At 32.6% G+C, this 25380-nt stretch overlaps 1 protein-coding gene across 12 annotated transcripts in view; it reads left to right on the top strand.

The window, feature by feature from the left end:
- The window catches only part of LOC105215083 (uncharacterized), a 57106-nt gene that overhangs the window by 8441 nt on the left and 23285 nt on the right, over positions 1-25380 (top strand). For 4 of the 12 annotated variants that reach the window (XM_054227090.1, XM_054227089.1, XM_054227087.1 and 1 more), the window contains exons 1-3: positions 3575-3755; positions 8305-9719; positions 15876-15902. In XM_054227090.1, the coding sequence (XP_054083065.1) occupies positions 8554-9719; positions 15876-15902 (1193 nt within the window). In that variant the 5' untranslated portion in view covers positions 3575-3755; positions 8305-8553. The other 8 variants (XM_054227093.1, XM_054227092.1, XM_054227091.1 and 5 more) reach the window with 6 other exon arrangements.

The raw sequence follows: 25380 nt of genomic DNA, 5'->3' as shown, positions 1-25380 counted from the left end.
CGAATGCGATGCCTGCGCTCGGGCACACAGAGTGCGTGTGTTGGTTGGCGAGCTGGCTGTGGAAACGAAATGATATGCGAAATGAGTGTCGTGTCTGGAAAAATAATGCAAAAGAAATACAAACCAATCGAAAGAGTACGAGAGCGACTGAGAGTGAAAATAAAGTAATAAAACAAATAGAAATCATATTCGAAACGGCAAATTGGAGAACAAATAGTAAATGATTATTGCGAGTGTGTAGTGGTGGAGTGTATGCTGTATGTATGCAAGGCGCACCAGCGTTGTATGTGTAGTGGTGTACGGTAATTCAAATAGCTACGTTTTCGTATATTAATCGCATATGTTTCATATTCATTTCGTTTCAGAAAATCGTTTTATATTTTGTTTTTGTTTTTGTATTTTTTTTTGCTGCATTAATATGGTCTGCAGGCGTTTATGTTTATTTGTATTTTTATTTTCTTTGCTGTATTGACGGGCGACCCTTAAAAAAAAAACACCGCTGCTTGTGTTTATGTGCAAATGTATGGATGTCTGTATGTCTGTATGTATTTCTGTATTTTTGTCTTACTTCCACACTTGGCATACGTCTGTCAGAAGAGCAAACGAAGATTCTGCAGCAAATATTTCAATGATATGTATAATTCATTTGTAAGCCGAGCCGAGTGTAAAGTAATAAAAGGCAGACAAGTAGCTTTGGCAGTGTCGCTGTCGCAGTCGCAGTCGCCGTCGCTGCTTCGTTCGCTGCAAGGTCCTTATCAATAGCGCTGCCGCCACTGCTTTCTCTATTACAACAGCATCTTCCTTCTGCTTCTCTGCTACTGCTGCCTCAATACCTCAACCTCTAATTCTGACTCTGTTGCCGTTGCCTTTCTTCCCCAGTAGCAGTTGCAGATATCATTGCCGTTCAATCGTTTTTCGTTGGTTCATTCGTTGATTTGTTATGCACTTTTTTGTTTTTTGTTTTGCTTCATGTAAATGTTCCTATTTAACTTACCGTTGCTCTCCCCAGCATTGCCGTTTCTCATTGGATTTGGTTGTTCAAAAGTGGGTTTGGTGTGAGTGTATATACATACATATTCTTATATATACTGTATGCTTAAGTGGATATGTATGTATGTATGTAATTTTTAGTTATTTAAAATGCTATTTTTTAAAGTTTCATATATAATCACAGCTGAGTTCAATAAATTAAGACAAAGAATGCTAATAAGAGTGAAAATTATTTAGATGTAATTACTCCCATGATCAAAATAATTACAAAAAATTTGTACAAAGAAAATACTTAAAGAAAAAAATAAATATTACCGAATATGATTTTTAACTAAATTAATTCGATTTTTCATTGTCTCTACAACATCTCTAGAATATTATCCCAAGATTTTAAGTCGATCCGAGTAATAGTTTTGGAGATACACTGTGAAGTAGTTGCGCTGTTTGGGTCAGCTGGGCTCGTCACTCAATTCTTTAAACGTGTTTTTCTTAAAACGGTGTTTTTTAATGCGGTTGTTATGATTTCTCAAGAACTATTCCACCGATTTCGATGAAATTCAAGACAGGTCTTTTCTTTTTTTCAATTGCAATTATTTAAAAAATACCGCGTAAATTATGACATTTTCTTCGTAAAAAGCTCTGCAAAAAATCCAATCTAAATTTCTTTTTCTTCGTACAAGTTTTAGTATTCTGTATCTTTACTTCAAATAATTTTACTAAGCATTAGGCTTTCAAGGCGGGCACAACTTTTACCCCGAGGGTTCACCTGGAATGACTTCACAAGGCAGAGTTTTTAATATTGTTCTGGAAAAATTATCTAATTACATTTATCTTTATTTAAATAAAAAAAATTAAAATATACTGTTATTTTTTTGGACGGAACCGATGCAATTAATGCCTTCTAATTGCCTTTTACATCAAAATGTATTTCAATAATGCCCTTTTGAAGGAATAAACTGCTTCTTTTTATACGAAGTCCAATTTCTCAACAATTTAAAAATATTTTATTAAACCTTTGTACATTTTGATAAAAAAAGTACTCTAAAAGTAGCCGAAGAGAAGCTTTTGCATTGATATCAAAAATATTTAACTTTATTGATTTTTAGAATATATTCTATTGCTCAGTCTCTAAAATTATTTTTAAAATTTTTAGAAATGTTAAAACTTCAAGTAAGCATAGTTTTGTGTGATTATTAGATATATTGATTTGTTTTATGAATTCTAATTTTTTGTTCACGGCTGTAAAATAATAAACATTTGAGATTTACACATTCCTTGTGTTATATAACACTTCTTAATGTCTGCAGCATTTCGTATTGTTATATACAAAAATATTTATATGTACATATATGTATATTATAAAAATCATCGAGCACACATCGTCTTACCGAAATACATCTGCAAATACAAATGAAAACAGTCTGATAATCTTACTTTACCAATATTTCCTACAGTTGCTGTCTCAGTTTTCATTGTATTTTTATAGTAATGTGACTTGGAGCGTAATTGGGGTTGCAAATCCACACAATCTCACTTATCCGCATATACGAATTTCGCCCGAAGTATTGTCATTGCAAACGTATTGTTGTATTGTATAAATACAATTCGTTACTTGTGGTAATTTTGTTTTCGTTCCGATTCCATTTCAATTGCTATACAACTGTTTATTTGTTGTTCACACATGCCATCTCGCACTCGCACACTGAGTGTGCCTATATTTTGTCACTCCACAAACAAACAAACGCACACTCGTATGCTACACATGCAATTGAAACGCGTACGCCCATCTGCCATGCCAACTCTCAAGCAGATATATATTGATATTACCATGCTCATTCTCATGGCTGTCTCGCATTCCCATTCGTACACTCGCAATTCGTATGCACAATTCATACATTCGTATTGTATAATATATACATAGTTATATATTCACTGATTGTCATAACGCGAATAGCGAGATACGAATCGTTCGCAATGCAATCGTAGTGTCACAACAACAACAACATCAAATGAAAAGCAAAGCAAACACTAGTAAACAACACACATATATTTTTCCTACCTGCTGCCTGCGCTCTTGCCACAGGCAACCGAACAGAAAAAAAAACGTTATACACCTCTCCCCAAGTATCCACATTGATTTCTCTATTCCTCCACAAACGTAGTACGTTCGCTCTTTTGCCTGCCATGCGCTCACCTCCGCTACCAAGCAATACTGCTCTCACCCTCCCATTACTTCTGCTTCTACTTCCACCCAAAAAGCACATGCCACAAACGTAGTCATCGTCGTATGCTCAACTTCAATGCCCCTCTAACCACTCATAATACAAATGCTATATGCCGCAATTACAAATACAAATACACACATTCATATGTCTGTATATATGTGCTTAGCAATGCAAACACACAGTTACAGCTACAGCCGCACTCCGTTCATCCATTTCTCGAAATATACAGTTGCAGATACAATTGGGGAAATATACATATATAGGTATACAGATGTGTGTTGTGTTATTGCTGTTGTTGCACAGCGTCGCTCATGCTCGCGCAACGGCAGCCAGCACACATTTCAAATCGGTTTCATTACGAATTTGTCATTCGTAAGCGAAGGTAATGCAATAAAAATTTTGCTGTGCGCGCTCCACTACAACTCGTTCTACTCGTCGCGTTGCGTTTGCGTTGCCATTGCCGTTGCCGCACGTTCGTGGCATGTGTTTCGTTCGGTTTGGCTGCTAGAGTGTAAGCAATTTCGTTATTCGGTTCATGTTGTGAGTAATCGTTGTTGTTAATAGAGGCACGGTGTTGTAGTGTAAATGGTTCAGTATTTTTTGTGCGTATGTGTGTGTGTGTGCGTGAAATTGTTGTGCGCTGTGTTTGCCGTCGCCAATAGGCGGCATTTGTCAAGTGAGCGGTGTCGGCAACAGCAACTCTGACAAATGTTAATCGGTTGGTGTTTGTGCGGATTTTTATTTAATTCGATTACGATTTGTGTTAAAATAAATAAGCATTTTGATTGGTGTTTGTGAAAATTATATGCTATTGCTGGAAATTTATTTTAAAAAAATGCAAAAAACAATTCAGTGACACAAAGAAAAATGTGCAAAAATACAAAAACATATTTCAAACAATAATAAACTACAGATGAAAAATAATTTACATTTTTTTTAAGAATACAAAAAAAGTAATAAGTGAAAACAGATTATTTTGAAAAGCAATTAAATTTACTCCACCTAAATATAAATAATGATAAAGCAGATAAATAAACATTAAAATTGAAAATATGAATAGTAGATATTAAAGTATTAGTTATAATCAACAAAGCGTTTATTGATAGAAGATGCCAGTAAATTATATGTTATTTTTCCCAAAAAATCAAAAAGAAACGTGTAAGCCAACTTAAGCTGATATTTTATTTTTGTACAAAATAAAATGTTCAGGCTTCCCATTTTTCACATTGATATTCTGATATTGGATTTCCGGGTCAATCTAATCTATCAGAACTTTCTTTCTACTTTATTTTCACCATAATAAAACCAAACCAATGAACTGAGTATCAGAAATATGATTATTAGGAAACTAAATTTAATAAAATATTTAATATTAACATTTATTAATGAATATATTAGATTTTAGGCAGATCAAAAGATTTAGAGCTCGAAAAACTATATTTAAAGTATTATTAGATTTAGTGAATAAAATCCTCAATCAATGAAAAATATTTCTATATAATAAACCTTAATTTGTATTTATGAATTTAATTCAAATAAATATTAAATTTAATTGAGTCAAACTTAAATAGTATACTAAAATTCAAAAATACGTTTGTGTGACAAATCGAAGAAAATAAATAAAAATTAAAACATAATTATAAAAAAATTTAATTGAAAAGTGTATATACATATATGTAGTTACTTAATTCATCTATTGCAATAGTAAAAATTATCGTTGAAGCATGAGAGAGCAATTTTTCCAAAATTATAAAGACAAAAATCACTAACTACTAAATTGCCAAAAACAAACCCTTTCTAACTACGAAGACTTCACTATTCCATTGATTGTTCCATTATTACAAAATAAAATTGAAATTTTTAAAATGATGTGCATGTATATATGTACGTCTATCAAGTTCTTTTTATAATTAATTGGCTTTTTGCGCACTACAATTTAAGCAAGTCCCTATAGAAGTCTATGAACTCCTTTTGAAGCTTCAGATTAAGTTTAATTTCACTTCATATGCTCACTCCGTGATACTAATGAAAATCGTTCAATAAAATATATCTGTCAAACATAAAATAACACAGCATAAGCATAAATCATATAAAATTAAATAAAAAAAAAGATAAATAATAAAAAATAATATACAAATCCTTAAAAATGAAAAAAAAAAAAATAAGTTCTTGAGAATTTCGACAAGCAAAAATAAATCAAAGAAAATCTAATTTTAACAATCAATAACAATTTATTAATTGCACACCTTCTTTATGAAATCCAAACTAAGCATATCAATGTCAAGTCAACAAACCAACAGTTTACTCAATCAGCAGCCAGTGACAAATCAACGCCAAGTGCAGTGAAAAAAAAAACAAAAAACAGCAACAACAACAGCAATACGCAGCCAATGCCAAGATTTTGTCATCCCAACGGTATTGCCGAATAAGGCGAGCGCCACACAAAATACCCTACAGGCTCCATATATTGTGTACAAACCAATACCTTCTTCTTCCAATTATATGTACATACATATATTTATATAAATACTTGCATACATATGTATGTATTTCAATTCCAATTGTATTGTCAACAACAAAAACCACCCCAAACTCACCAAACAACACTTTCTTTACACACACTCCCAACAACAACATTTTTAAAATAAAATAATAAAAAAATAAAATATTACAACCACAAGCATTTCCCCTCTTCAAACGTACATAAAGTGTTCCGTTTGCCACACACATATGTAAACGAATCGAATTGCCACGAAATGAAATGAATCGATGCGACAACCGCGCAGCAATCACAATCATTTCTCCCATTTCCGACGCAACTGATTGAATGTCATTTCTCACTGTCGCAGCTGCTGCGGCTGCTGCTAGCGTCGCAGTCATGCTCAATGCAGTCGACGTCATACAAGCGACGCTGTTGGCGTTCTCGTTGGTGGTTGCCATCGTCGTCGTCATCATCGTCGTTGCGACTCTAGCAGTTGTCGTATTTTTCTTCTATCAAATTTCATTTTTTCGTTTCGGTTCCTTCTGCAATTGCGATTGTGTATGTAATGTAATTGTTGTTTGTCCCTGCGCGCTTGTGTGTGTGTGTGTGTGAGTGTGGGTATATCCGCTTATATTCCCCACATTGCTGTATATTTCATTACTGCTATTGTTGTTGCTGTTGCTACGTTTGCTACTGCCTGTTCGACTGTTTGCTGATTGTATATTTGGGCGGCGCACAACGCGTCTATTTACCAACTAGTATGTGAGTGCGCATTGTATTCGTATTCGGAATCGCAATCGCATTCGTATTTTCACCGTGTGTTTCTGTGACTGTCTGCAATCATTTGTCGTCCTCTCTCATACGCGCAGTGACACGCCGACGGTGCGGTAGTTAAATATTAAATGCGGTAAATTCGAATTGTGAATGCATACTTTTCAATGCGCTCGACTAATCGTTAGTGCTGATTTGCTAATATTAAATAAAAAACAACTATTGGTGTTTAATATTCAAACGAATTGCGATTGGTTAATTGGATTTATAGTGTTTGTGCGGTTTTAGAAAATTGCGTTGTATTTTTATTTATGCGAAATAATTGTGAGTGCTAAAACTAATTAGTGATACATATGAATAAAAAAATTAGTTACAATAATAATTAATATAATTAATTGGCTTGCGGTTGAAGAACAAATTTTAATCGATGCGTTAATAAAGCAATAGAATATTATTTAATAGAATTTAAATATCTTCGAATTAATTCCGTGCGTTGTTATTTTAATTAAGAAATATCAGATTGGTTTGTCATCAGTTATGAAATATTCAATTTTTCGCAAATATTATATAGTGTTAAATAACTATATGAAAAACTTGAAAAAATTATACTAAGTTAAAACTAAATAATAAATTCAAATTAAAATGAAATACAATATGTAAATTAATATGAATTATTGAAATATTTTTTGTTGCCATTTTTATGAACAAAAAATCATTGAAGAAGTGCGCTTTGCTTCTGGAGCTTATCTAAATTATATTAAAGAATGCTTGACTATTATTATTATTTTTCTATTAAACAGTTCTTGTAGTGTCATGTTAAGTGTAGACTAAATATTTTTTAAATGAAATTTGAAATATTTTTTTGAAAATGATTTGCAACGGAATGGATTTTTAAGCATATATTTTCCTAATTATCTGTGTAAAAATACCGAAAATGAAAACACTTTGAAAGCACTTAAAAATCACCTGTGTAAGGGAATTTGGAAAAAAGTTAAAAACTTTTTTCCCATCTTCTCTTCTTTTTAATAATAAAAATGAAATATTTAATTCGAAGTTATTATTGTCTTATAGAGTGATTATCGAAATCTTTGATCTCCGGCGATACTCATGTATAGTTAAGACTTTAAACCAGAACTAGTTGCAATTGAAAAAAATTATGCATCCAAGTTCTTGTAATATTTACCTTTAAGATCTGTAGAAACTTTTATCAAGATCGGTTGAGTAGTTCCCGTGAAATCTTGACAACCGACTTTAAAAACACAGTTTTCAAAAGTCGTTTGAAGTTTTTAGTACCAGTCCAGCAACTTCTTCATACTGCATCTCCAAAACTATTACTTGGAACGACTTGAAAGTTTAGAACACTATTCTAGAGACGTTTAATGAACTCAATAAGCTAATCAAAAAATAGATTTTTCGAGCCATGAAAACCATTTACTCACTTAAGAACGTTAAATACTAGCAAATATAAGTTAATAAAGTGTTTTTGAGGTTTAGACACTTTTAAAAACACATCATTTTTTTCTTCATTGTAACAACACTTTCTATATAAAGAACCTTTCTGAAAATTAAAATTTTAAGATAAGTCAAGCTATTTGAAAGCATTCGATACAAAATAATAATTTATATAAATGGATCATAATTAATTTTTATTTTTGAAAGCCTAGAAAGTCTTCTCAATTCAATATACAGTACTCTGACGTCAGAGAAATACGTCCTTATAAAGTTTTCTAGCTCACATCTATCATCAAACTATCAACTTATTTGAGAGCTGAAAATTTTATTTTTAATTTTGCGTTATAACAAAATTATAATATGAATATTTTAAAATAATTTCAGTGTCATAAATAACGTTCAAAAACACAAAACTAAAAAGTGTAAAACAGACGTGCAAATAAATACATTAAAACTAATTGTAGTGCTGTTAAGTGATATTGTAAAAGAAACAACTGAAATACCAAGAAAAATCTACAGTTATCCACAAAAGTGTAGCAAAACACAATTAATATTAAAAAAGTTAAAAAATCAATAAATAACGGTCACACACAGAGAGAAAAAAAATCCGTTCAGTGTTGCATGTGACAAAGCATGGATTCTAACGCCGCCGATGCACAATCGATCACAAGTGAACATAGTGTTGCCTCGTCTACCTCCTCCGCCGTTGCGCTGCATGGCGCCGTATTAGCGGCTGTTAAGCGCGAACGTTCACCCACACCGGTTACGAACAGCAGCAAAACAATCATGAACACCATTTCAGTGGCCACCAATTTGACAAACAATAATCACAATAGTAATAACAACAACAATAATAATAATAATAACAATAGTCCACGTCACAACAAACTGAGCCCCAGTTATCATCACAATAATAACAATAACAATAGCATACTGTTGGCGCACAGTATGAATCCGACAGCGCTGCTAATGCATCATCAGCAGCAACAGCAGCAACAGGCACAACATCAACAACAACAACTTCAACATCAGCAACAACAGAATGGCTCACGTGATGGTAATAGCAGCCGTGGCGGTAGCGGTCCCGGCGGCAGTGGTGCCGGTTCTCTAAGCGGCAGCATAGGTGACGATCGTCCCTCCAACGGACGCCTATCACATACTGGACGCGGTTCCAGTTGCTCACCAGCCAGTTCACCAACACGCCATCCGAACGCCGTCAGTCCGGTGACATCGCTCAATCATACGATGATGCAACAAATGCAACAACAACACCATCAACTTAGTCCCCCACCACATGTGACGGGTGTGCCGACCGCGAATGGTTTGCCCGCTGGTCTGCCACCGCGTATGCCGCACGGTTTGCCACCACATTCGTTGGGTTTGCTCAACTCACTGCAAATGATGCATCACGCCTCGCCGCTTGAATTGATGGCCGCAGCACATCATCACGTGCCGCCGCGCTCCTACAATAGTCCGCCACCGATCTCCACATCGGATCCCAGCGCCAATGAATGTAAGCTGGTCGAATATCGTGGCCAGAAAGTAGCCGCTTTCATTATAAGCGGTGACACGATGTTGTGTTTGCCGCAAGCTTTCGAGCTGTTCCTCAAACACTTGGTGGGCGGTCTGCATACGGTGTATACGAAACTGAAGCGGTTGGATATTGTACCGTTGGTGTGCAATGTGGAACAAGTGCGTATATTACGCGGTCTCGGCGCCATACAACCGGGTGTCAATCGGTGTAAGCTGCTCGCCTGCAAGGACTTCGACATCCTGTACAGGGACTGCACGACTGCCAGGTAGGTGGTAGTTTTAGGGGTTTCATATTCTAATATTAAGTTTAAGTTAATATGACCTGAAGTGATTTAAGCTGAGGGGTTTGAATTATATCTTGAACCACAAATTTGACACTTGATTTTCAGACCACTGGAAAAAATTCTTCCGCTAATGAAGATTTTCATTCCGTTTGGGACCAGCATTCTTGTAATTTCGGTTGTCATTCTAACGACTATTAGTTCGTCTTTGGACTAGTCCTGTGATTTGATCAGCCTGAGGACTCGCGTAACTACATATGTCTTATTAAACTTTGGCCATCAGTTGGTCACAGCTAATCCCTGGTAATATCTCAGTAATATTGAGGATACTTAGAGATCAACTGATCAATATTAAAGTAAAACTCTCCAGTAGAAATTACGGTTAGGTGAGGTTAGGTCAAGGAGCAGATCTCCGCGACTATAGATAATTACACTTAGGCAGCTCAGAACGGATCAGAGTCCCTTGACAAAGCGCTTGGACTCGGCTTATGTCAATTCAAGTCAATTCGCGAGGTCCGCCCAACGAGGTGTTTTAACTTCAGTCTGGCGATTGCTGCACATTGTAGGAGGAAGTGTTTAGATAATTCCTTCTCGCCTTCCTCCAAACAGACTTGGCAACTTGCGTCTGGAAAGATCCCTAATCACAACATATGTGTACAATTGGATGGTATCCGAGATGAATTTTCCTTAGAAAAAGCAGTTGGAAGCACCGCTTTCGGCCCACACCGGGTCAAAAAGAGCTCGCAACTACACCGGAGCCGCTTGTTTCCCAGCGTTTGGCGAGCTCACGTGAAGTTTGTATGTCCAGCAGCTCTAGAGCAAGTGGACCAAGATATTTTCTGATAATTTCGTGAAATACTTGAGTATCGGGTGATATGATAAAAATTCCACTCAAGACGCATAATTAGACAAATCTTTCCAAATATTTTTTGTATACTTTGTTGTTTACAAGGTATAAAAATAATAAATTGATCTTTAATATTATTTAATAATTTCTAGAATAACGAAATTTTAAAGCAATACATTTCTTAACTACTTGTATAATAGCACTAGTATAAATATAGAGGTACACTGCCTTAAAACAAAAGTTCCTCAGTTCTGTTCTAAATATGTGTGTAGTCTAATACTAATGACGTAGTAAAAGTAGGCATTACAAAGTTTTCAACCGGAAAAACAGTTGACAGCGCACGCATGTCAGTTACATGGCCTTACAAACTAAAATTACAGTTGTAAAATAGGAGTAACATTTTATTGCACTGATTGCGCAAACTAAAAGGCTAAACAACAAAAATACACACACACACATGCTAAAGTGCATTTGTGTGTGACGAAGAATGGTGGCATGCCTAGTAAATACGTTTGCATTGCGTATTTCCGTTGAATGTCATCGCGAACGAGAGTGTCCAACCAAGCGATCGAAAAACTTTTGTGATTACCTGGCATAATACATATGTACATACACACTAACATATATAAATATGTATGTCAAGCATTGTTATTTAGCAAGCAAGCTTCACTCACACTCACTCTGTGCCTGCATAAATCTCGCCTATATTAGGGCGTGTTTCCAAAGAACTTACAATGCTTGTTTGTATGTACATATGTATGTGTGTGTGTGGCTGTCGCTTTGCTCATAGGCAATTGCATACTTTGACATTTGAAGACTTGCTTGCAATTGGTTTGCGCTTGCCATTTAAATATCACATCACATGTGTGCGATTGTCAGTGTGTATGTGTGCGTGTGTGACATAGCAGTGTAGGTAAATATAAAAATATAATTAAAGTTGTTTGGCATAGCACTCATTGCAGTTCTCAACTCAACTCGTCTCTATTTGCTTTGATTTGCTTATCGCACGCAATTGTGTGAGCACCACGCCTATTTGGTTGTTGTTTTGTTTTTGTTATGGCTGTGTGTAAATGTTGTTGTTTTTTATTGATTCGCATTTTCATTTCTAACAAAGCGGAAACAGGAAATGAGAAAATTTCTTATGCAGTTCAAATTTCATTTATAAGTACCTATGCTTGTATGTATGTCTGTATATTTGCATATGTCATGTGTGTTGTAGAATTTAACTGCATTTATTTGCTTCGCATTCTGGAATAATGCGTGGCTTGCGCTTTTTCTGTTCAAGAGCCGTTCTATAGCAAATAAGACTGTTTAAAGGTATAGGAGTCTGATATTTTGGAGTAGTGATTTTAAAATTCTGATATAATAGTTTTTATCATAGAAGAGAGAGAATATTTTTTAAATTGGTTCATTAGTTATTAAAGAAAACTGATTTTTTATAGAAAAGATAGTTTATATCGCATTAGAAGCTAAATAGAAGCCATCATGGAAATCTCAATGCTTTAATACTCTCTTGCGCACTATAATATCTTCTTCTTGTTCTTATTTATGAAAACTGTTAACTTGGGTAATAATTTTTTATGTATTCTGTCGCCCTATGCGCCTTGCAGAAGAAACAGGAACAAGTGCAATATATAATATTGTCTATATACGAATGCATTTAAATAAAAATTGTTAGAACATTGCCTTTTGGTTTAATTAATGTCCTGAATTAGGTTTAAGTTCAGAGGCTGCTCCTTGCGACAAGTGTCATGAAGAATCCCACTTGAACAGCTGAAATGTTGTTTCATTTTGATGTCAAAAGACTTTTACGTATATATGTATATTAAGAGACCCTTAAAAACCACCGTCATTTGAGCCTGTCACAATATTGCTGAGGCTGTTAATATATATACCCTTGAAATCGCTCAGTTCCCCGAAGATATGACTAGCGACATGTTTTTTTTTCTTACAAAATCTGTAAATGGATTAGAAAGTGACTAAACGTCGTCAACTAGCTTTTCTCCATACAGTTTTGTCAATTTGTGGGTTCTTGGTCTCTCTGAACGTAAGTCTATTACAGCGTGTAGTAAGAACTCTTACTGCCGTGGCATATTTTTGCGAGCAACTTCAACGGATCTCCTGGGTTCCACTCTTCTTATAATAAATCTCGCAACCAACCTGGTTCAGGTTGTTAAACAACGTTTACCGAACTCGTTGTAAGAATATCGAAAAAATATTATTTTGCTTCGTGCGTGAAATCGTTTTAAGACCGTTTTTATAAGACTTTGAAGATCTTTTACATTTGTGTTAGAATAAACCTATTTGATTCCTTGTGATCAAACTCATTTCAATTATAAAGCCTCTGGAATAATTCACCATCCATAATTAGGTGTGATAATTTGTTTCAAGTAAGTGGCCAAAAAAATTAATAAACATTTCCATTTCTACTCTCCATATTAGCATGAATATCAAACGAGAGATTTTCTAATAATTGCCGCATTATAGAGCATTAATAGAATTGGTACATATTACAGATTCTCTAAATAAAATCAAATCTCTCGAATTTCCAATTCAAATCATCATGAAAATAACCTTTAAATGACCATTTTCACCATCTATCAATTCTAACTGCATGACACCACCACCTAACCACACCAACTCTATCCTCACTCGGCACTTCATTTGGCCAACCAACTTTTGATAGCAGCCACTTAACTATGGTGAGCCGCAACATTAACTGCAGAGCGCACTCATCGCAAATAGAATAGACAGACAGACAGATACAGATGGATAGACCCCTTTAACTAAAAAACACATTGGTTAATTTCATTACAACAACTAAGGCAACTAAATTGGCTTTTAGTAAGAACATACACGAAACAACAAAAAATGGTTTTAAACAGTTTAAGGGGACAAAGGGGTCGCTACCCATGTACTCGTACATGTGCATGCATAAGTGTGTTAATAATTCAGTGCATCCCCAAATGAAGGCTCGCAAAACAACTTGACAGCGCTCGAAAACCCCGTATTGCAAATATATTTTTGGAGCAGGGTAGAAAAATAGTACAAAAGCCGGCAAAATGTATTGCAAAAATTTCGTGCGTGTGTCTGTATGTATGTACATATGTGTATGCGCTGTAATATTACGAGTAACGAATATGTTCGCAAAGCACCGGCCAGTGTTGTAGGTTATAATTACCCTTTCGTTTGCAACGTACGGTTCGAACGAACCTTTTGGCCGTCGTTGTTGGGTCGTGCTTGCTGTCCGTTTGGAAACACGCCGCAATCGTGCTGGACGCAGTGGGGCGCAATGGCAAAGAAAAAACAATAATAATACAAAAACAATAACACATGTGTCTACGCAAAGCATGCCGGCTCACATGTAAATATTGTATTTTTAATGTTCGGCAGCAGTAATGCGTACACATGTACTTACATCTGTACATTTGCATGCAGTTATTACAAATGTTTGCGGTAAAAAAAAAAAAACAATTTCGCATCAGCTTCACATTTGCGTCCTTTGTAGTCGGCGCTCTCCCTCCGCTTAGCCAATATTTAAGTCTGCCTGTCAACAGTTTACCACTTCTGTTATGACTGATCGATCTGCACCTCTAGTATTTGCAATTTTCTTTTGCTGCAAATGCAGTTTATAAGCATTTAACTGACGGTGTAAATGTAGTATGAATGTTGGTGTTTAACATATTATTAACAATATTTGCAGGTTGAAGTCTGTTTAAGGAGATATTATAGCGAGTGTTAAACTGCTGCCTAAAATTTTCAATTGTTGAAAATAAAACTTTCTTTAAATTTTTGAACTAGGACTGATATACTTTATTTTAGAAAAAAATTAAAAATTATACAGTAAATTCTTTACTTTGGAAAATGCAAAAATAGGGTTAGGTCATTGATTTTTTATAGATTAAATATTAAATATTTAATTAGGTATTACTGAAATTTTTTACTAAAAATATTAAGAACGCTGCGATCCAATAAGCTCTCAGTTCCGCGTTGACAGCATAATTCCTTGTAGGATCATTTGAAGTAAAAATAAAAAAATACGTGGTTAGTTAAGACCTTCAATTAGAACCTGGGCGAAGGAAAAAAGCAAAAATTGAAAACTGGGTTCTCGACTAAAATTGCGCGTAAAATTTTTTTTAGTTGTAATTGAAAAAAAAATCATTGGTCTATGTCCTCGTAAATTTTATTTCGAAGGCCTGTTTTTAATCAAAGCAGGTTGAGTGGTTCTCTAGAAATCTTAATAATCGACTTTGAAACCACAGTTTTGAGAAAAACGCATATCTAAAACTATATCTCGGATCGATTTTAAATTGTTGATTTTTTAAGATGTTGTACACAGTAAAAAGAGGCCATTTTGAAGCGCAGTGCAACCTCTTAATAAACAAATATCTGACATATCAATAACTGCTAATTCTATAAATGTTAAGTAATTGGTGACTAAAGTATAATTCTTTTTGACTCAGAAAGCTTTACATGCGAAAAAAATTCAAGAGTCAGTGACTATCAATCCATATTACAGAGTCATGAATAATTGTGCCTTAGGATCCTTGTCTTGGGAGAAGTTGGGATGGGCACTGGTTAAAGACTTTAAGAATTTATTGGTCCCCTATCCTCCTTGTTTAGTTTATTTTACTCCGATAAAATAAATACCTTATTATAAACCCGTTTGTGGACTTTATTTATTCTTATGATCGACATGTTGTGATATAACTGTTCGCAAGCAGCTTTGGAATATCGAAATAGTGAGATAACAAAAGTTCTTTGTCATAAATTCGTGTCCTTTACTAAGCTAAGACCTTGTATAACTATTCGTAAGAAATTGATAAAAGGTGGCAACTGTTCTTGTGTCTAAACTTGTAAAACTATCCACAAAAGGTCATCTATTAGTTGGCTGGTAAATTTCTTCTGGCTTTATTACAAATTTGTGGGTTCTCGGGAGTATAAAAGGTAGGTTACTCGATAAAATTTGAGAAACAAGTTTAGAGCTCAAAGTAAATAAAATAATATAATGTTTATACCAAAAATTGAAAAAATTAAAAAAATATTTAGTCAACAACAACAATATTCATATCAACATGCCATACATTTGAACATAAATACATTAAATACACACATATGTACAAAAATACAAATTTTACATACTTACATACCAAACAACCACCCTATATCTGTACTCAAATTTGTATTTGTAGCTGTAATAATATGTAATAAACTCTCAAGTACATACATATTTTTCTTATATGAAAACTCGGTCAATACATTACTTTTTTCTCTTTTCTCTTTTTTAATTGCAGATGCTTATCGATCAAGCCACCTGAGAGGTAAAAACAAAATAACACATAAACATATCCCTTCCTTACAAACGTAAAAATAATGAACATAAATGAAAAAAAATGCAAAAACGAAATAATGAACAAAAGAATTCCAATATCAAATTATTAGTCAATGCGAAAAAAATAATTACAATAAGCACAACAACAAAGTGTTATGTAGTAGATGGAATGAAAAAAAGAACATGTGACTGCACTTGAGCGTTTTTAGAGCGAGGAAAAAATATTAAATTACTTGTACATTGAGCAGCTAATTAGAAAATAACTGTAGAATATGAATGAAATGAAAAACGACAGCAACAACAATGGTTAATGAAACAGTTTTATCCTAGAGGAAACTGTGAAGGAGGGTGTGAAATATGAGGGGAAAAGGCGCATAACTGTCATAACAACATGTACTAAATAACTAAATAACTGTTTCTGTAATAATCGCGTTTAAATGGAATTTTGACGGGTTTGGTGTTTTTTTTTATGAAAATATGCAATAATGTGTTTTTGAAAAATGCTATTGTAAATTCCATAAATATTTCTTATTTTTGGTCTACCAACCGGTGAGAAAGTGCGATGTGAGGGTTTTGAGTATAATCTGTGTTTAAGAGCAAATTTTTTTAGTGTTGAGGAAATATTAATTAAATAAGAATTTTTTAGTCGATTTCGTGTTTTTTAATGAGATAACAAATTTAGTGGAGAGTTTTTGAAAATCCGAAGCAGAACTGGAGCTACCAGATATAGTTTAAATACATGGGTACCGTAATTTTTGATTTTTTATTCATAATCTGGTTTAACCAGTGAGTATGAATAATGAGTAATCCAATTTTTTTGTCGATTTTTTTTATGTTTCTAGAACATTTATTTTGATTCTATACGAAGTATCTTACGATAAATTTTATCAATATCAAATTCTGAAGAAATGCATATGTTTTCTGACTAGATTTATTGATTAAATCCCGATATTCGTATATATAAAATACATATAAATTGGCCAATAATATTGTCGAAATGCTTATTAAGTGAAGGTCTTACAGATATTTCTAGTTTTGACATAGTTAAATCGTCAGATTAGTTACATGAGAGCATTCTAAAAAAAATTCATATTCGAATCAAAATTTATTTCATGAAACTCTATATTCGGACCATAGATGGCGCTTAGTTCAAAATATTTCGAAAAATCATATACACGATCCGATTTAGTTCATTTTTAGAACAGAATCACCCATAAATTATGCTGTGGTCGAAATGTTGGATCGGATAGGAGCCTAGAAGAGCTTATCGTGATATTTTAAGAATATCTTTAATCTTGATATAATCCCACTCAGTTTCAACTTTATTAAAAATTGTTCTACCCAGTATAAATAAAATATATAAAATTCATTGAATTCACAAAGAGGAGAGTTTGGAGTCTTCCGAGCTGCATTATTATACAATCTTGTAGTTATTAAAACTCGTTTGTGCTATAAAGAACATTTTGTCAGAGCGTTCCAAATTATATGAAAAATTATTTTTTATATTATTTGACTTAGAAGCCTTTAATATTTTAATAATATTTTTATATAAATGATATATATAATAAAATAACAAAAAGGTCTTATCTTACTAACCTTTGCACATACATAAATATTACACAATTAATGCACATATTTTTACAATCACTCTAAAACACTCTTGCGCAAGTCATTTTTCAAAAACCTACATACAAATGTTTATGATTTTATAAAACATTGCTCTGTGAAAAAAAAGAAAAGTAAAAATTTTGGCAACCTTGAAAAAAATTATCCTCTAAACCAACATATCCCTTTCCCCCAATTTACCTTTCAGAAACCTCAAGTGGCAGTTGGTTAGCAATTTTTTTCAGTTTCCTTACACAGCAGTTATTTTTTGGTTTCTAATTTTTTTTTTTGTTTTTGTTTTTATTATCTTAAGCCTATAATTTAATTTACGTATATTTCAACGTCCAGTTATGCTTTTATACCGGCTTCTCCTTGTTTTGTTTGTCCATCAAAGGGCCTGTCTGCCGCTTACACGCGACTGACCCAAATTGAGGTTGACAACGAATGGTAACTGTCAAATTGCTGTCAACTTTACATTGCATTACAAACAATTTGCTGTCCACCTACGCCGGTGCTGTAGGCGATTTTGACGTGCAGCAATAGGGTGGTTGCGTTTGGGATAGATTTTTTTTAATAAAAGTCAAAAATATTTTTTGATAAATTCTTTTAATTGCTAATATTAATCAATTAAATTTTATTATTGAACACAAAATTATTAAAAATTAAATTTATTCAAAATTAAAAAAATCTTAATATATATAAAAAAATAATTTATCACCCCACCCTAATAAACAAATAGATTATTTGCCAGCACAAAATACTTCTTGCGTGATTTTCACCAATCTTCTGTGCGGCCATTTGTGTCAAATCCTGACAGTTAAACCGCAAAACGTTTCGTTCTCCTCTCCTTTCACCTTCAACTGTCACTCTACCTCATTGGCCCTCCAATGCGTGATAAAGACATCCAAGTGTTGGTCTGCACATATCTCTTATTGCCAACTTCCACTCGTCATCTCACAAATTGCAAATGAAATGTGAAATCTTAATCGATTTCATGATCTCTATTCTAGCTTTTGCTTGTCGTTTCTTCAAGCCAATTCTTCGCGTTGATCGCCAGTGACAGTTGTGGCAATCAGTCGGCTTTCATTATTTAGCTTTACATTGGATTACAGCGAGCAGGTTGTGTGGGTTGCTTATACTATAGATATAGATAGAAATATCTGCAATTACTGCGGTGTGAGGGATGCCACGAGACAGCATGTTAACCACGTTGCTTAAATGACGTTTACATTCTTGCGGTTTCTGATCTTGGCTTACAGCTTCTTGTACTTCGAACTGCCAGACAAAGCGGCGTTTACTCGCATTGAAGAGTGTTTGAGCCACTCTATACATGGGGGTTCTTGTTGGTGGCTTTACATAAATAGTTATATGAGAATCTGCTATATAAACCGCAGTGGAATAAATTGCATTAAATGAGACAACTTTACAAGTCTTATTGATATTATCTCAAGTGAAATTGACGAAAGTGGATTTTGTTAAGGACGAAGCAGTCCGATTAATTATATTACAATTTTTTAGCATTCTTATTTCTCATTTGGCCCAGTATTTATACTTTATGATAGTAGTAATGAAGTAGTAATGATCGAGAGGTCCAGACCTATTTTTATAAAGGTATAATTTTTTAACCTCCTTTCTGAATTTCGAGATCACTTTATCATAATGAATGCTGTTGCTAAGAATATTCTAACTTTACCCAATTTTATTAGAATTTTTTTTATATGGGCTAATCCATTATGTTTGTCTTACAAAACAAAGGCAAGCTTTTGTTCTATAATAATTTATTTTGTTTATTTCGCTTAAACAATTGTCTAAAAATATGTTTCGGCAATTTCGAGTCAAATATTAAACTCGTTCTGAAGTTATTAGCAATTATGCTGAGATCTCTTGTTGGATCAATGGATGGTGTTGGTCTGTAAATAAATTCTTAATTAATATTGTTGGGTAAAGGGAGCTGATTTTTCATTTATTGTATTATTCATAAATACCGGTTTAAATATCGGTCTTATGTTACAAACAATCGGTTTTAAGGTAAGATTCCAAACTTGAAATTCGAAGATAGAAGCTTTTAAGAGAATATTTTCTGAACGCTATAATTTTGAAGTTTTATAACTAAGTAACAGTATTATTAAAGAAATTAAGAACATTTCAATCAATTTGAATTGCGTCTGCAGGATAATCCTTAGAGAAGATTTCTTAGATGTGGCATAAGCAGCACGTCTTTACTCCTACTAAATAATAAATCACCTGCGTATACACTTTTTTATAAGTAAACACATATCGCCTTCCGAAATGTTCGACTTTGCCATAAATTAAACATAGTTCTGGTCCCTAAATTTGTATAAAGTCATATGTGGTATGTATGCATATATTTCATATGTGTATCTCTGTACCTCTTACATATTCCAAGTTCGACGTCGACGCCTTCAATTATTTATCTGGCATTACCGTGGTAACTTAATTAAATTTAGCGTGCTAATAACTCATTTAATTCAGATTGAGTAAAAAGCAAATACAAATGCAAATAGTTTTGTTGTGGAAAACCCGTAGAAGATGAGTGCCAACAACAAAAACAACAACTGTATAGCAATTAGAGGCAGCTAGTGTGTTGCCTTGTTCATATATTTTACACTGTTAGTAAATTCACATTGGAAGCAAATGAAAATGTACATTAGGGCGGGTCACTTGTAGGGAGTGCATTTGAGTAAATTAGTTTTTAATTGAAAAATTATGTAAATTATTGTTTTTTTTAATTTGTTCGTATTTTTTATGGTTTTGTACTTGTTATTATATACTTGCATACAAATAATTTATACTTGTTAGAGCCTTCTGGCAGATTTCGTCCAATAAATTCTTCCAGATTTAAAGAAAATAAAGTTTTTCTTAAATCTTCGAGGCTTTCTGGTTACGCCAGACACTTTCTGTTAACTTTTGGAGTAAATTCTAAGTTCCAAATGAGCGAAAAAAGATAATCGTCAAAAAATCTTCTTCTCTTAATATTACGACCCTCTCTAATGTCGTTGATAAGCTCTACATAAATTGAACAAAATCGTCTGGGAATCTGTTGTATATAAAAATGCATGTAATATATAAATAGATTCATCAAGTTCCGCCTTTTTCACTTCAAAATGAACTGACAGTTGTTTTGTTTGTGTAATGATATTTGCTTAGGCGTAATTATTCTATGAACAATTCATATGTAAAAATAATTATTTCGTATTAATTATTTTTTGCATTATATCTTAATGAACGGCATTTTTGTTGTTTTTGCTACGTTCGACGCCCTCTACACTCAATTAAATTCAATTCAAACAAGTAAAATCACACCTTAGTCAGTTACTTCTCGAGATCTGTTTTTTTAAATAAATATTTTTTTTTTTGGTATTTTTGTTGCGTTTCTAACAAGTGTAAAATAATTAGACCAACAAAAAATCGATTTACAGCAAACGGCTTATGAATTAATCAGACATACTGCGTGATAGGCTACTATTATTAACAATAAAATGCAATGGTTGGAGTGAATTAAGAAGGAAAGCAAGAAAATAGAAAAGAAAATTCAAATACATATGTACATACGTATATATGTATGTATGAGATCTACTAAAAAGAGATGCATTATGTTTCCAATAGTTGACTTACTTGTATTACCAATCATTGTCACTTTCCTCGCGCTTTCAAAATTTCTTAGAATTCTTTATAGCACAATCAAAGTGGAATAAGCTATTCAACCATTAAGTATTACAATACCAATTACATTAAGCTTGTAAGTGCCACTTTTAAGCTGCCAATTCGTTGAAAAGCCTAAGACCACACAAAACAAGGTCCATGCACACGAGCCAAAAGGAAATTTGAGCTTCATGCTCGTATTTAAATGTAATGTAAAAGTGGTGAATTCCTTATAATTTGTGACTTGCGTCGGCAGACACTTACATTGCGCTTCCACTTAACTGGTTGATGGCTACTGTTGGTGGTCAGCAGTAAAGGTGGCTGTAATAAGTGCATGACAAGTGTAAGAAGTCACTGCAGTTGTAAGTTGAGACGACATTAAAGTGAAAATAAATGCTTGGATTCTTACCTATACAGGTTTGCGCCTCAAAGCGACAATCAAGCTGAGTCTTTTTAAGGCGAAATAAGTTCAAAATAAATACGAGAAATATTTATCGTTAACTCTATTGATTTCTGAAGATATTTAAATAAAAGTTTCCGAATTTACCATCTGTTCTGAAATTTTTGAAAAAAATTATGTCAATAAATTTTGATCGATTTTTAGTTTAGAGCTTAGAGGATTCCATATTTGAATCAAAGGTGATCTTGAAAAGGGATTATAGATTTACCGGTCTCCGGTTGAAGAAAAAGTTCGTAATCTTATATGAAGTCTTGCCGAGTCAGATAGGTAGGTAGGTTGGAGTGCTGCCCTGTTATAGTTCGGGCTGAATTAGCACTATCTGTGCCATTTTCGACTCATGTTCTTCTTTCTTTTCGCTTCTAGTGAATTCAGTGCCTTCTTGCAATTTAGGACAATGCTTGAATTAGTCATGGGGCCTAGTCAGGCATTGGTGTTATTTTAGAAGCAATATTAATAAATTAAAATCAAGATATTCTGATTTTTTAAACCTTGTTTAACAGCTTCCATGGAACCATCCAAGAGCTTTAGTGTTACTTATTTAAATGAGTAATGTTATTAATAAAAACCATATGAAGTTCACATTTTCCTTTCATCGACTGCATCATTTAGTTTGCTAATAATAATATTTGAAAAATATAATTAGAAATTTTTTCTATTTTATTTGCATTAACCGTACAGTTGCAACACAAAAGGCACACAATTAATAAATAAATACATATTCACATACATATATTTACCCACGTGTATGTGCGCCTAACTACGCCGCAGCTTTTTGTTTTTGTCAAACAGGAAAACCAACATATATATTTCTAAATAAATATGTGGCCGCAAGCTTAAATTTGTTTGCACGAAAATTCCAAGTTAATAAATAGGTAAATACAAGTAAAGAAAAATCAAAAAACAAACGTAATACAAATAGAAACAAATTAAATCTTAAGTTAAATATGTGCGCAACAAAGCTATTTATGCGCCATGTAGACACACAAAAGATATAAGACAATTATTGCACGGTAGCCAGCAGCCAACAGCAAGCAACAAAAACAAAAAGCAAATACTGCAGATAATGGCTTGAAAGAATTATTAAAAGACTAATAAACAAATACAGTTGTACAGATGCAGGTGTGTGTGCAGAGTGAGTTGTTGTAGAGTTTATCTATAGATAGCATATTTGTGAGAAGGCGAGTTTTTTATTGCCAAACGCACAAATATGTGCGCTTTTATAGTAAATATGTTGCTTAAACAAATTTGTTAATATTATTAATTTATGCGAGTTAATTGCATTAAACATACATGTGAGGAAATATAAGTAATTTATGGTTAATGGAAGTTTCATAAAATATTGCGAAATGCATGAATTATAACGGTTATTAAGGTTTTGAGTAGATGTTTGGAAATTATTTTCATAAATTGTTTAAAAGAATTAAAAATTTACTACTAATATTTTTATTTAATTTTTGTATTTTTTTCATATATATATCTTAAGAAAAGTTAATTAATTAATTTTTTAAAATTTATTTTTTATTAATTATTTAAAAAAACTTTTAAAATTATTTTTGGAAAATCCATCAAGCATTTTTTAAATAATAAATAAATAATTAAAATATATTAATATATTTTTTATTTAATTTTTGAAAAATTAATAACTAAAAAAATTGCAGAATTCATTTATAATTAATTTAAAAAATTAAAGATATATAATACTTTGAAATTTATAGACTTTTTTCAATGTATTTCTTTAAATTATTTATAAAGTATAAAAAATTAATGTCTAAATTTTAGCTTTTTTATATTGAAAATAACTTTAATTTATTAAAAATACATTTCTTTTGTTTTGTAATTGTTTTATTAAGTTTTTTAAACTAATTTATAAATAATTTTTGAAAAACTAATATAATTTTTTTAATTAATTATGAAAATTATTATTACTTTTTTCAAAATTTTTGAAATGATTTGAATTTATTGTAGTTTACATAGTACATTTTTTTTAATATAATTTTTATTTTGCAAACTCAATAACTTAAAAATTGTAACATTTATAAATATTTTTTTTGAAAAATTTTAACTTAAAAAAATAAAAATCTGATGATCTATTTTTTATTTAATTTTTGAAAAATTAATATATATATAAATTTATTCATAAATTTTTTATTTACTTTCTTAAAAAAAAATTAAAAATATTTACAATATTTATCACATTTGACCTCTTCACCCACCTGACTCACCTGCTTATTTACAGTAAGTATAGCAAAAAAATACCTCCACTGTGACATCTGCAAAAACAATTGACTCATGTGCTTGGAATTAAGTACGCACACACATAACTTACATACGTACATATGTATGTATGTATAATGTTCTTCACATTGACTTAAAAAAAGTGTATCATTCTGTGAATTTCTTCACTCAAGTGACATCCCAGGGTTGACTTCTTTAATCACAAATGGTTTGCAGCTGAATTGTATTGTAAATTTCATGCAGTGCATGTCAACATGTGACATGGTTTAAGAATTTATGATATTTCTCAACTTCAACACAACTTCTAGGTCGAAAACACAAACCATCAACTGCCCAGAGGAAAAGTAGGAATCTGCGTTTAATTGCTTCAACATACGATTTTATATAGTCACTATGCTCAAAACCCATAATTTTTTAATATCAACATATATTTATTTACCTACTTCACAATCACAGTCATATTTCAAGTTGCACAGTGCATGTAAATATTTATGCTGACATTTTTTCACCAAAACAAATAATTTACATTTATTGTTAATTTTTACTCTTTTTCAATTCAATTTTTTTTAAATGAATTTCGGTTGTTCGGTCAGAGTGCAAGCATATACATGTGTGTATGTGTATATGCCAGCAGGTGCTTTGATTTGCTAATTTTTGCGCTGCTGTCCAGCCTCCACATCTGTGTGTACATATGCTTGCATGTGTGCGTGTGAGTGTCTCTCTTGTTTTGTTGTTTCCAAATATTGGTTTGCTAAATTTTGATATATTTATTATATTTACAGATAAGATTAAGCTGGATTTTCGGCAATAAGCTTAAGTAAATAGCACAATTTAGATAACGCAAGCGGTTAGTAATGCTTTGAAATAGAGAAAGTGAAAAGTTTTTGATGCAAAATTTTGGTATAAAATTTGTTGAATTGATGAAAGAGCATAATAAGTAATAAGGGATAGTCAATGAATAGATTAGGTGTATGTAAAATTATGTTATAAAGTCCAAAAAATATGAAGTTGGTTTTCGAAGATTATTATAAAGTTGGTCTGATTGAGTTTTTTTGAAAGTAAAACACATCCAAAATAGTTATGATTCACATAGTAGAATATTTATGGTCAGTGGACTTACTGTAGAATATAAATTATAGTTCTCAAGCTTCGGCTTAGTTTCGGTTTATAATAATTAAGAGAAGGTTTATAATAATTTTCTCAATAGAGAAAACGTGAGATTGGTTTCTAGTTTTATTCGAAATGTTCTTAAACAAAAACAAATCACAATTTCTTTGAAAAGCATCGACTATTCACTATCAGCCTCGGCATTTTAAGTAAACTCTGGATGCCATAATTTTCATCTGATATCAAAAAAGGTTGGAATTTTGTTTTATGGAGGGAGTTTTCCTTTTTTGAAAGAATTATTATTTTCATTGGTCGACATTACTGTAGTCCTCATTTGATAATATTCGCTTATGCCAATGTTTCTTCCCATCGTCGAATCACTTCTCAAACTCGATTT

The sequence above is a fragment of the Zeugodacus cucurbitae genome, chromosome 3 (assembly GCF_028554725.1).
Source record: "Zeugodacus cucurbitae isolate PBARC_wt_2022May chromosome 3, idZeuCucr1.2, whole genome shotgun sequence".
In the NCBI taxonomy this organism is placed as follows: Eukaryota; Metazoa; Arthropoda; class Insecta; order Diptera; family Tephritidae; genus Zeugodacus; species Zeugodacus cucurbitae.
Note: the sequence above shows the minus strand (reverse complement) of the source record. Positions and strands in the feature narration are given on the sequence as shown.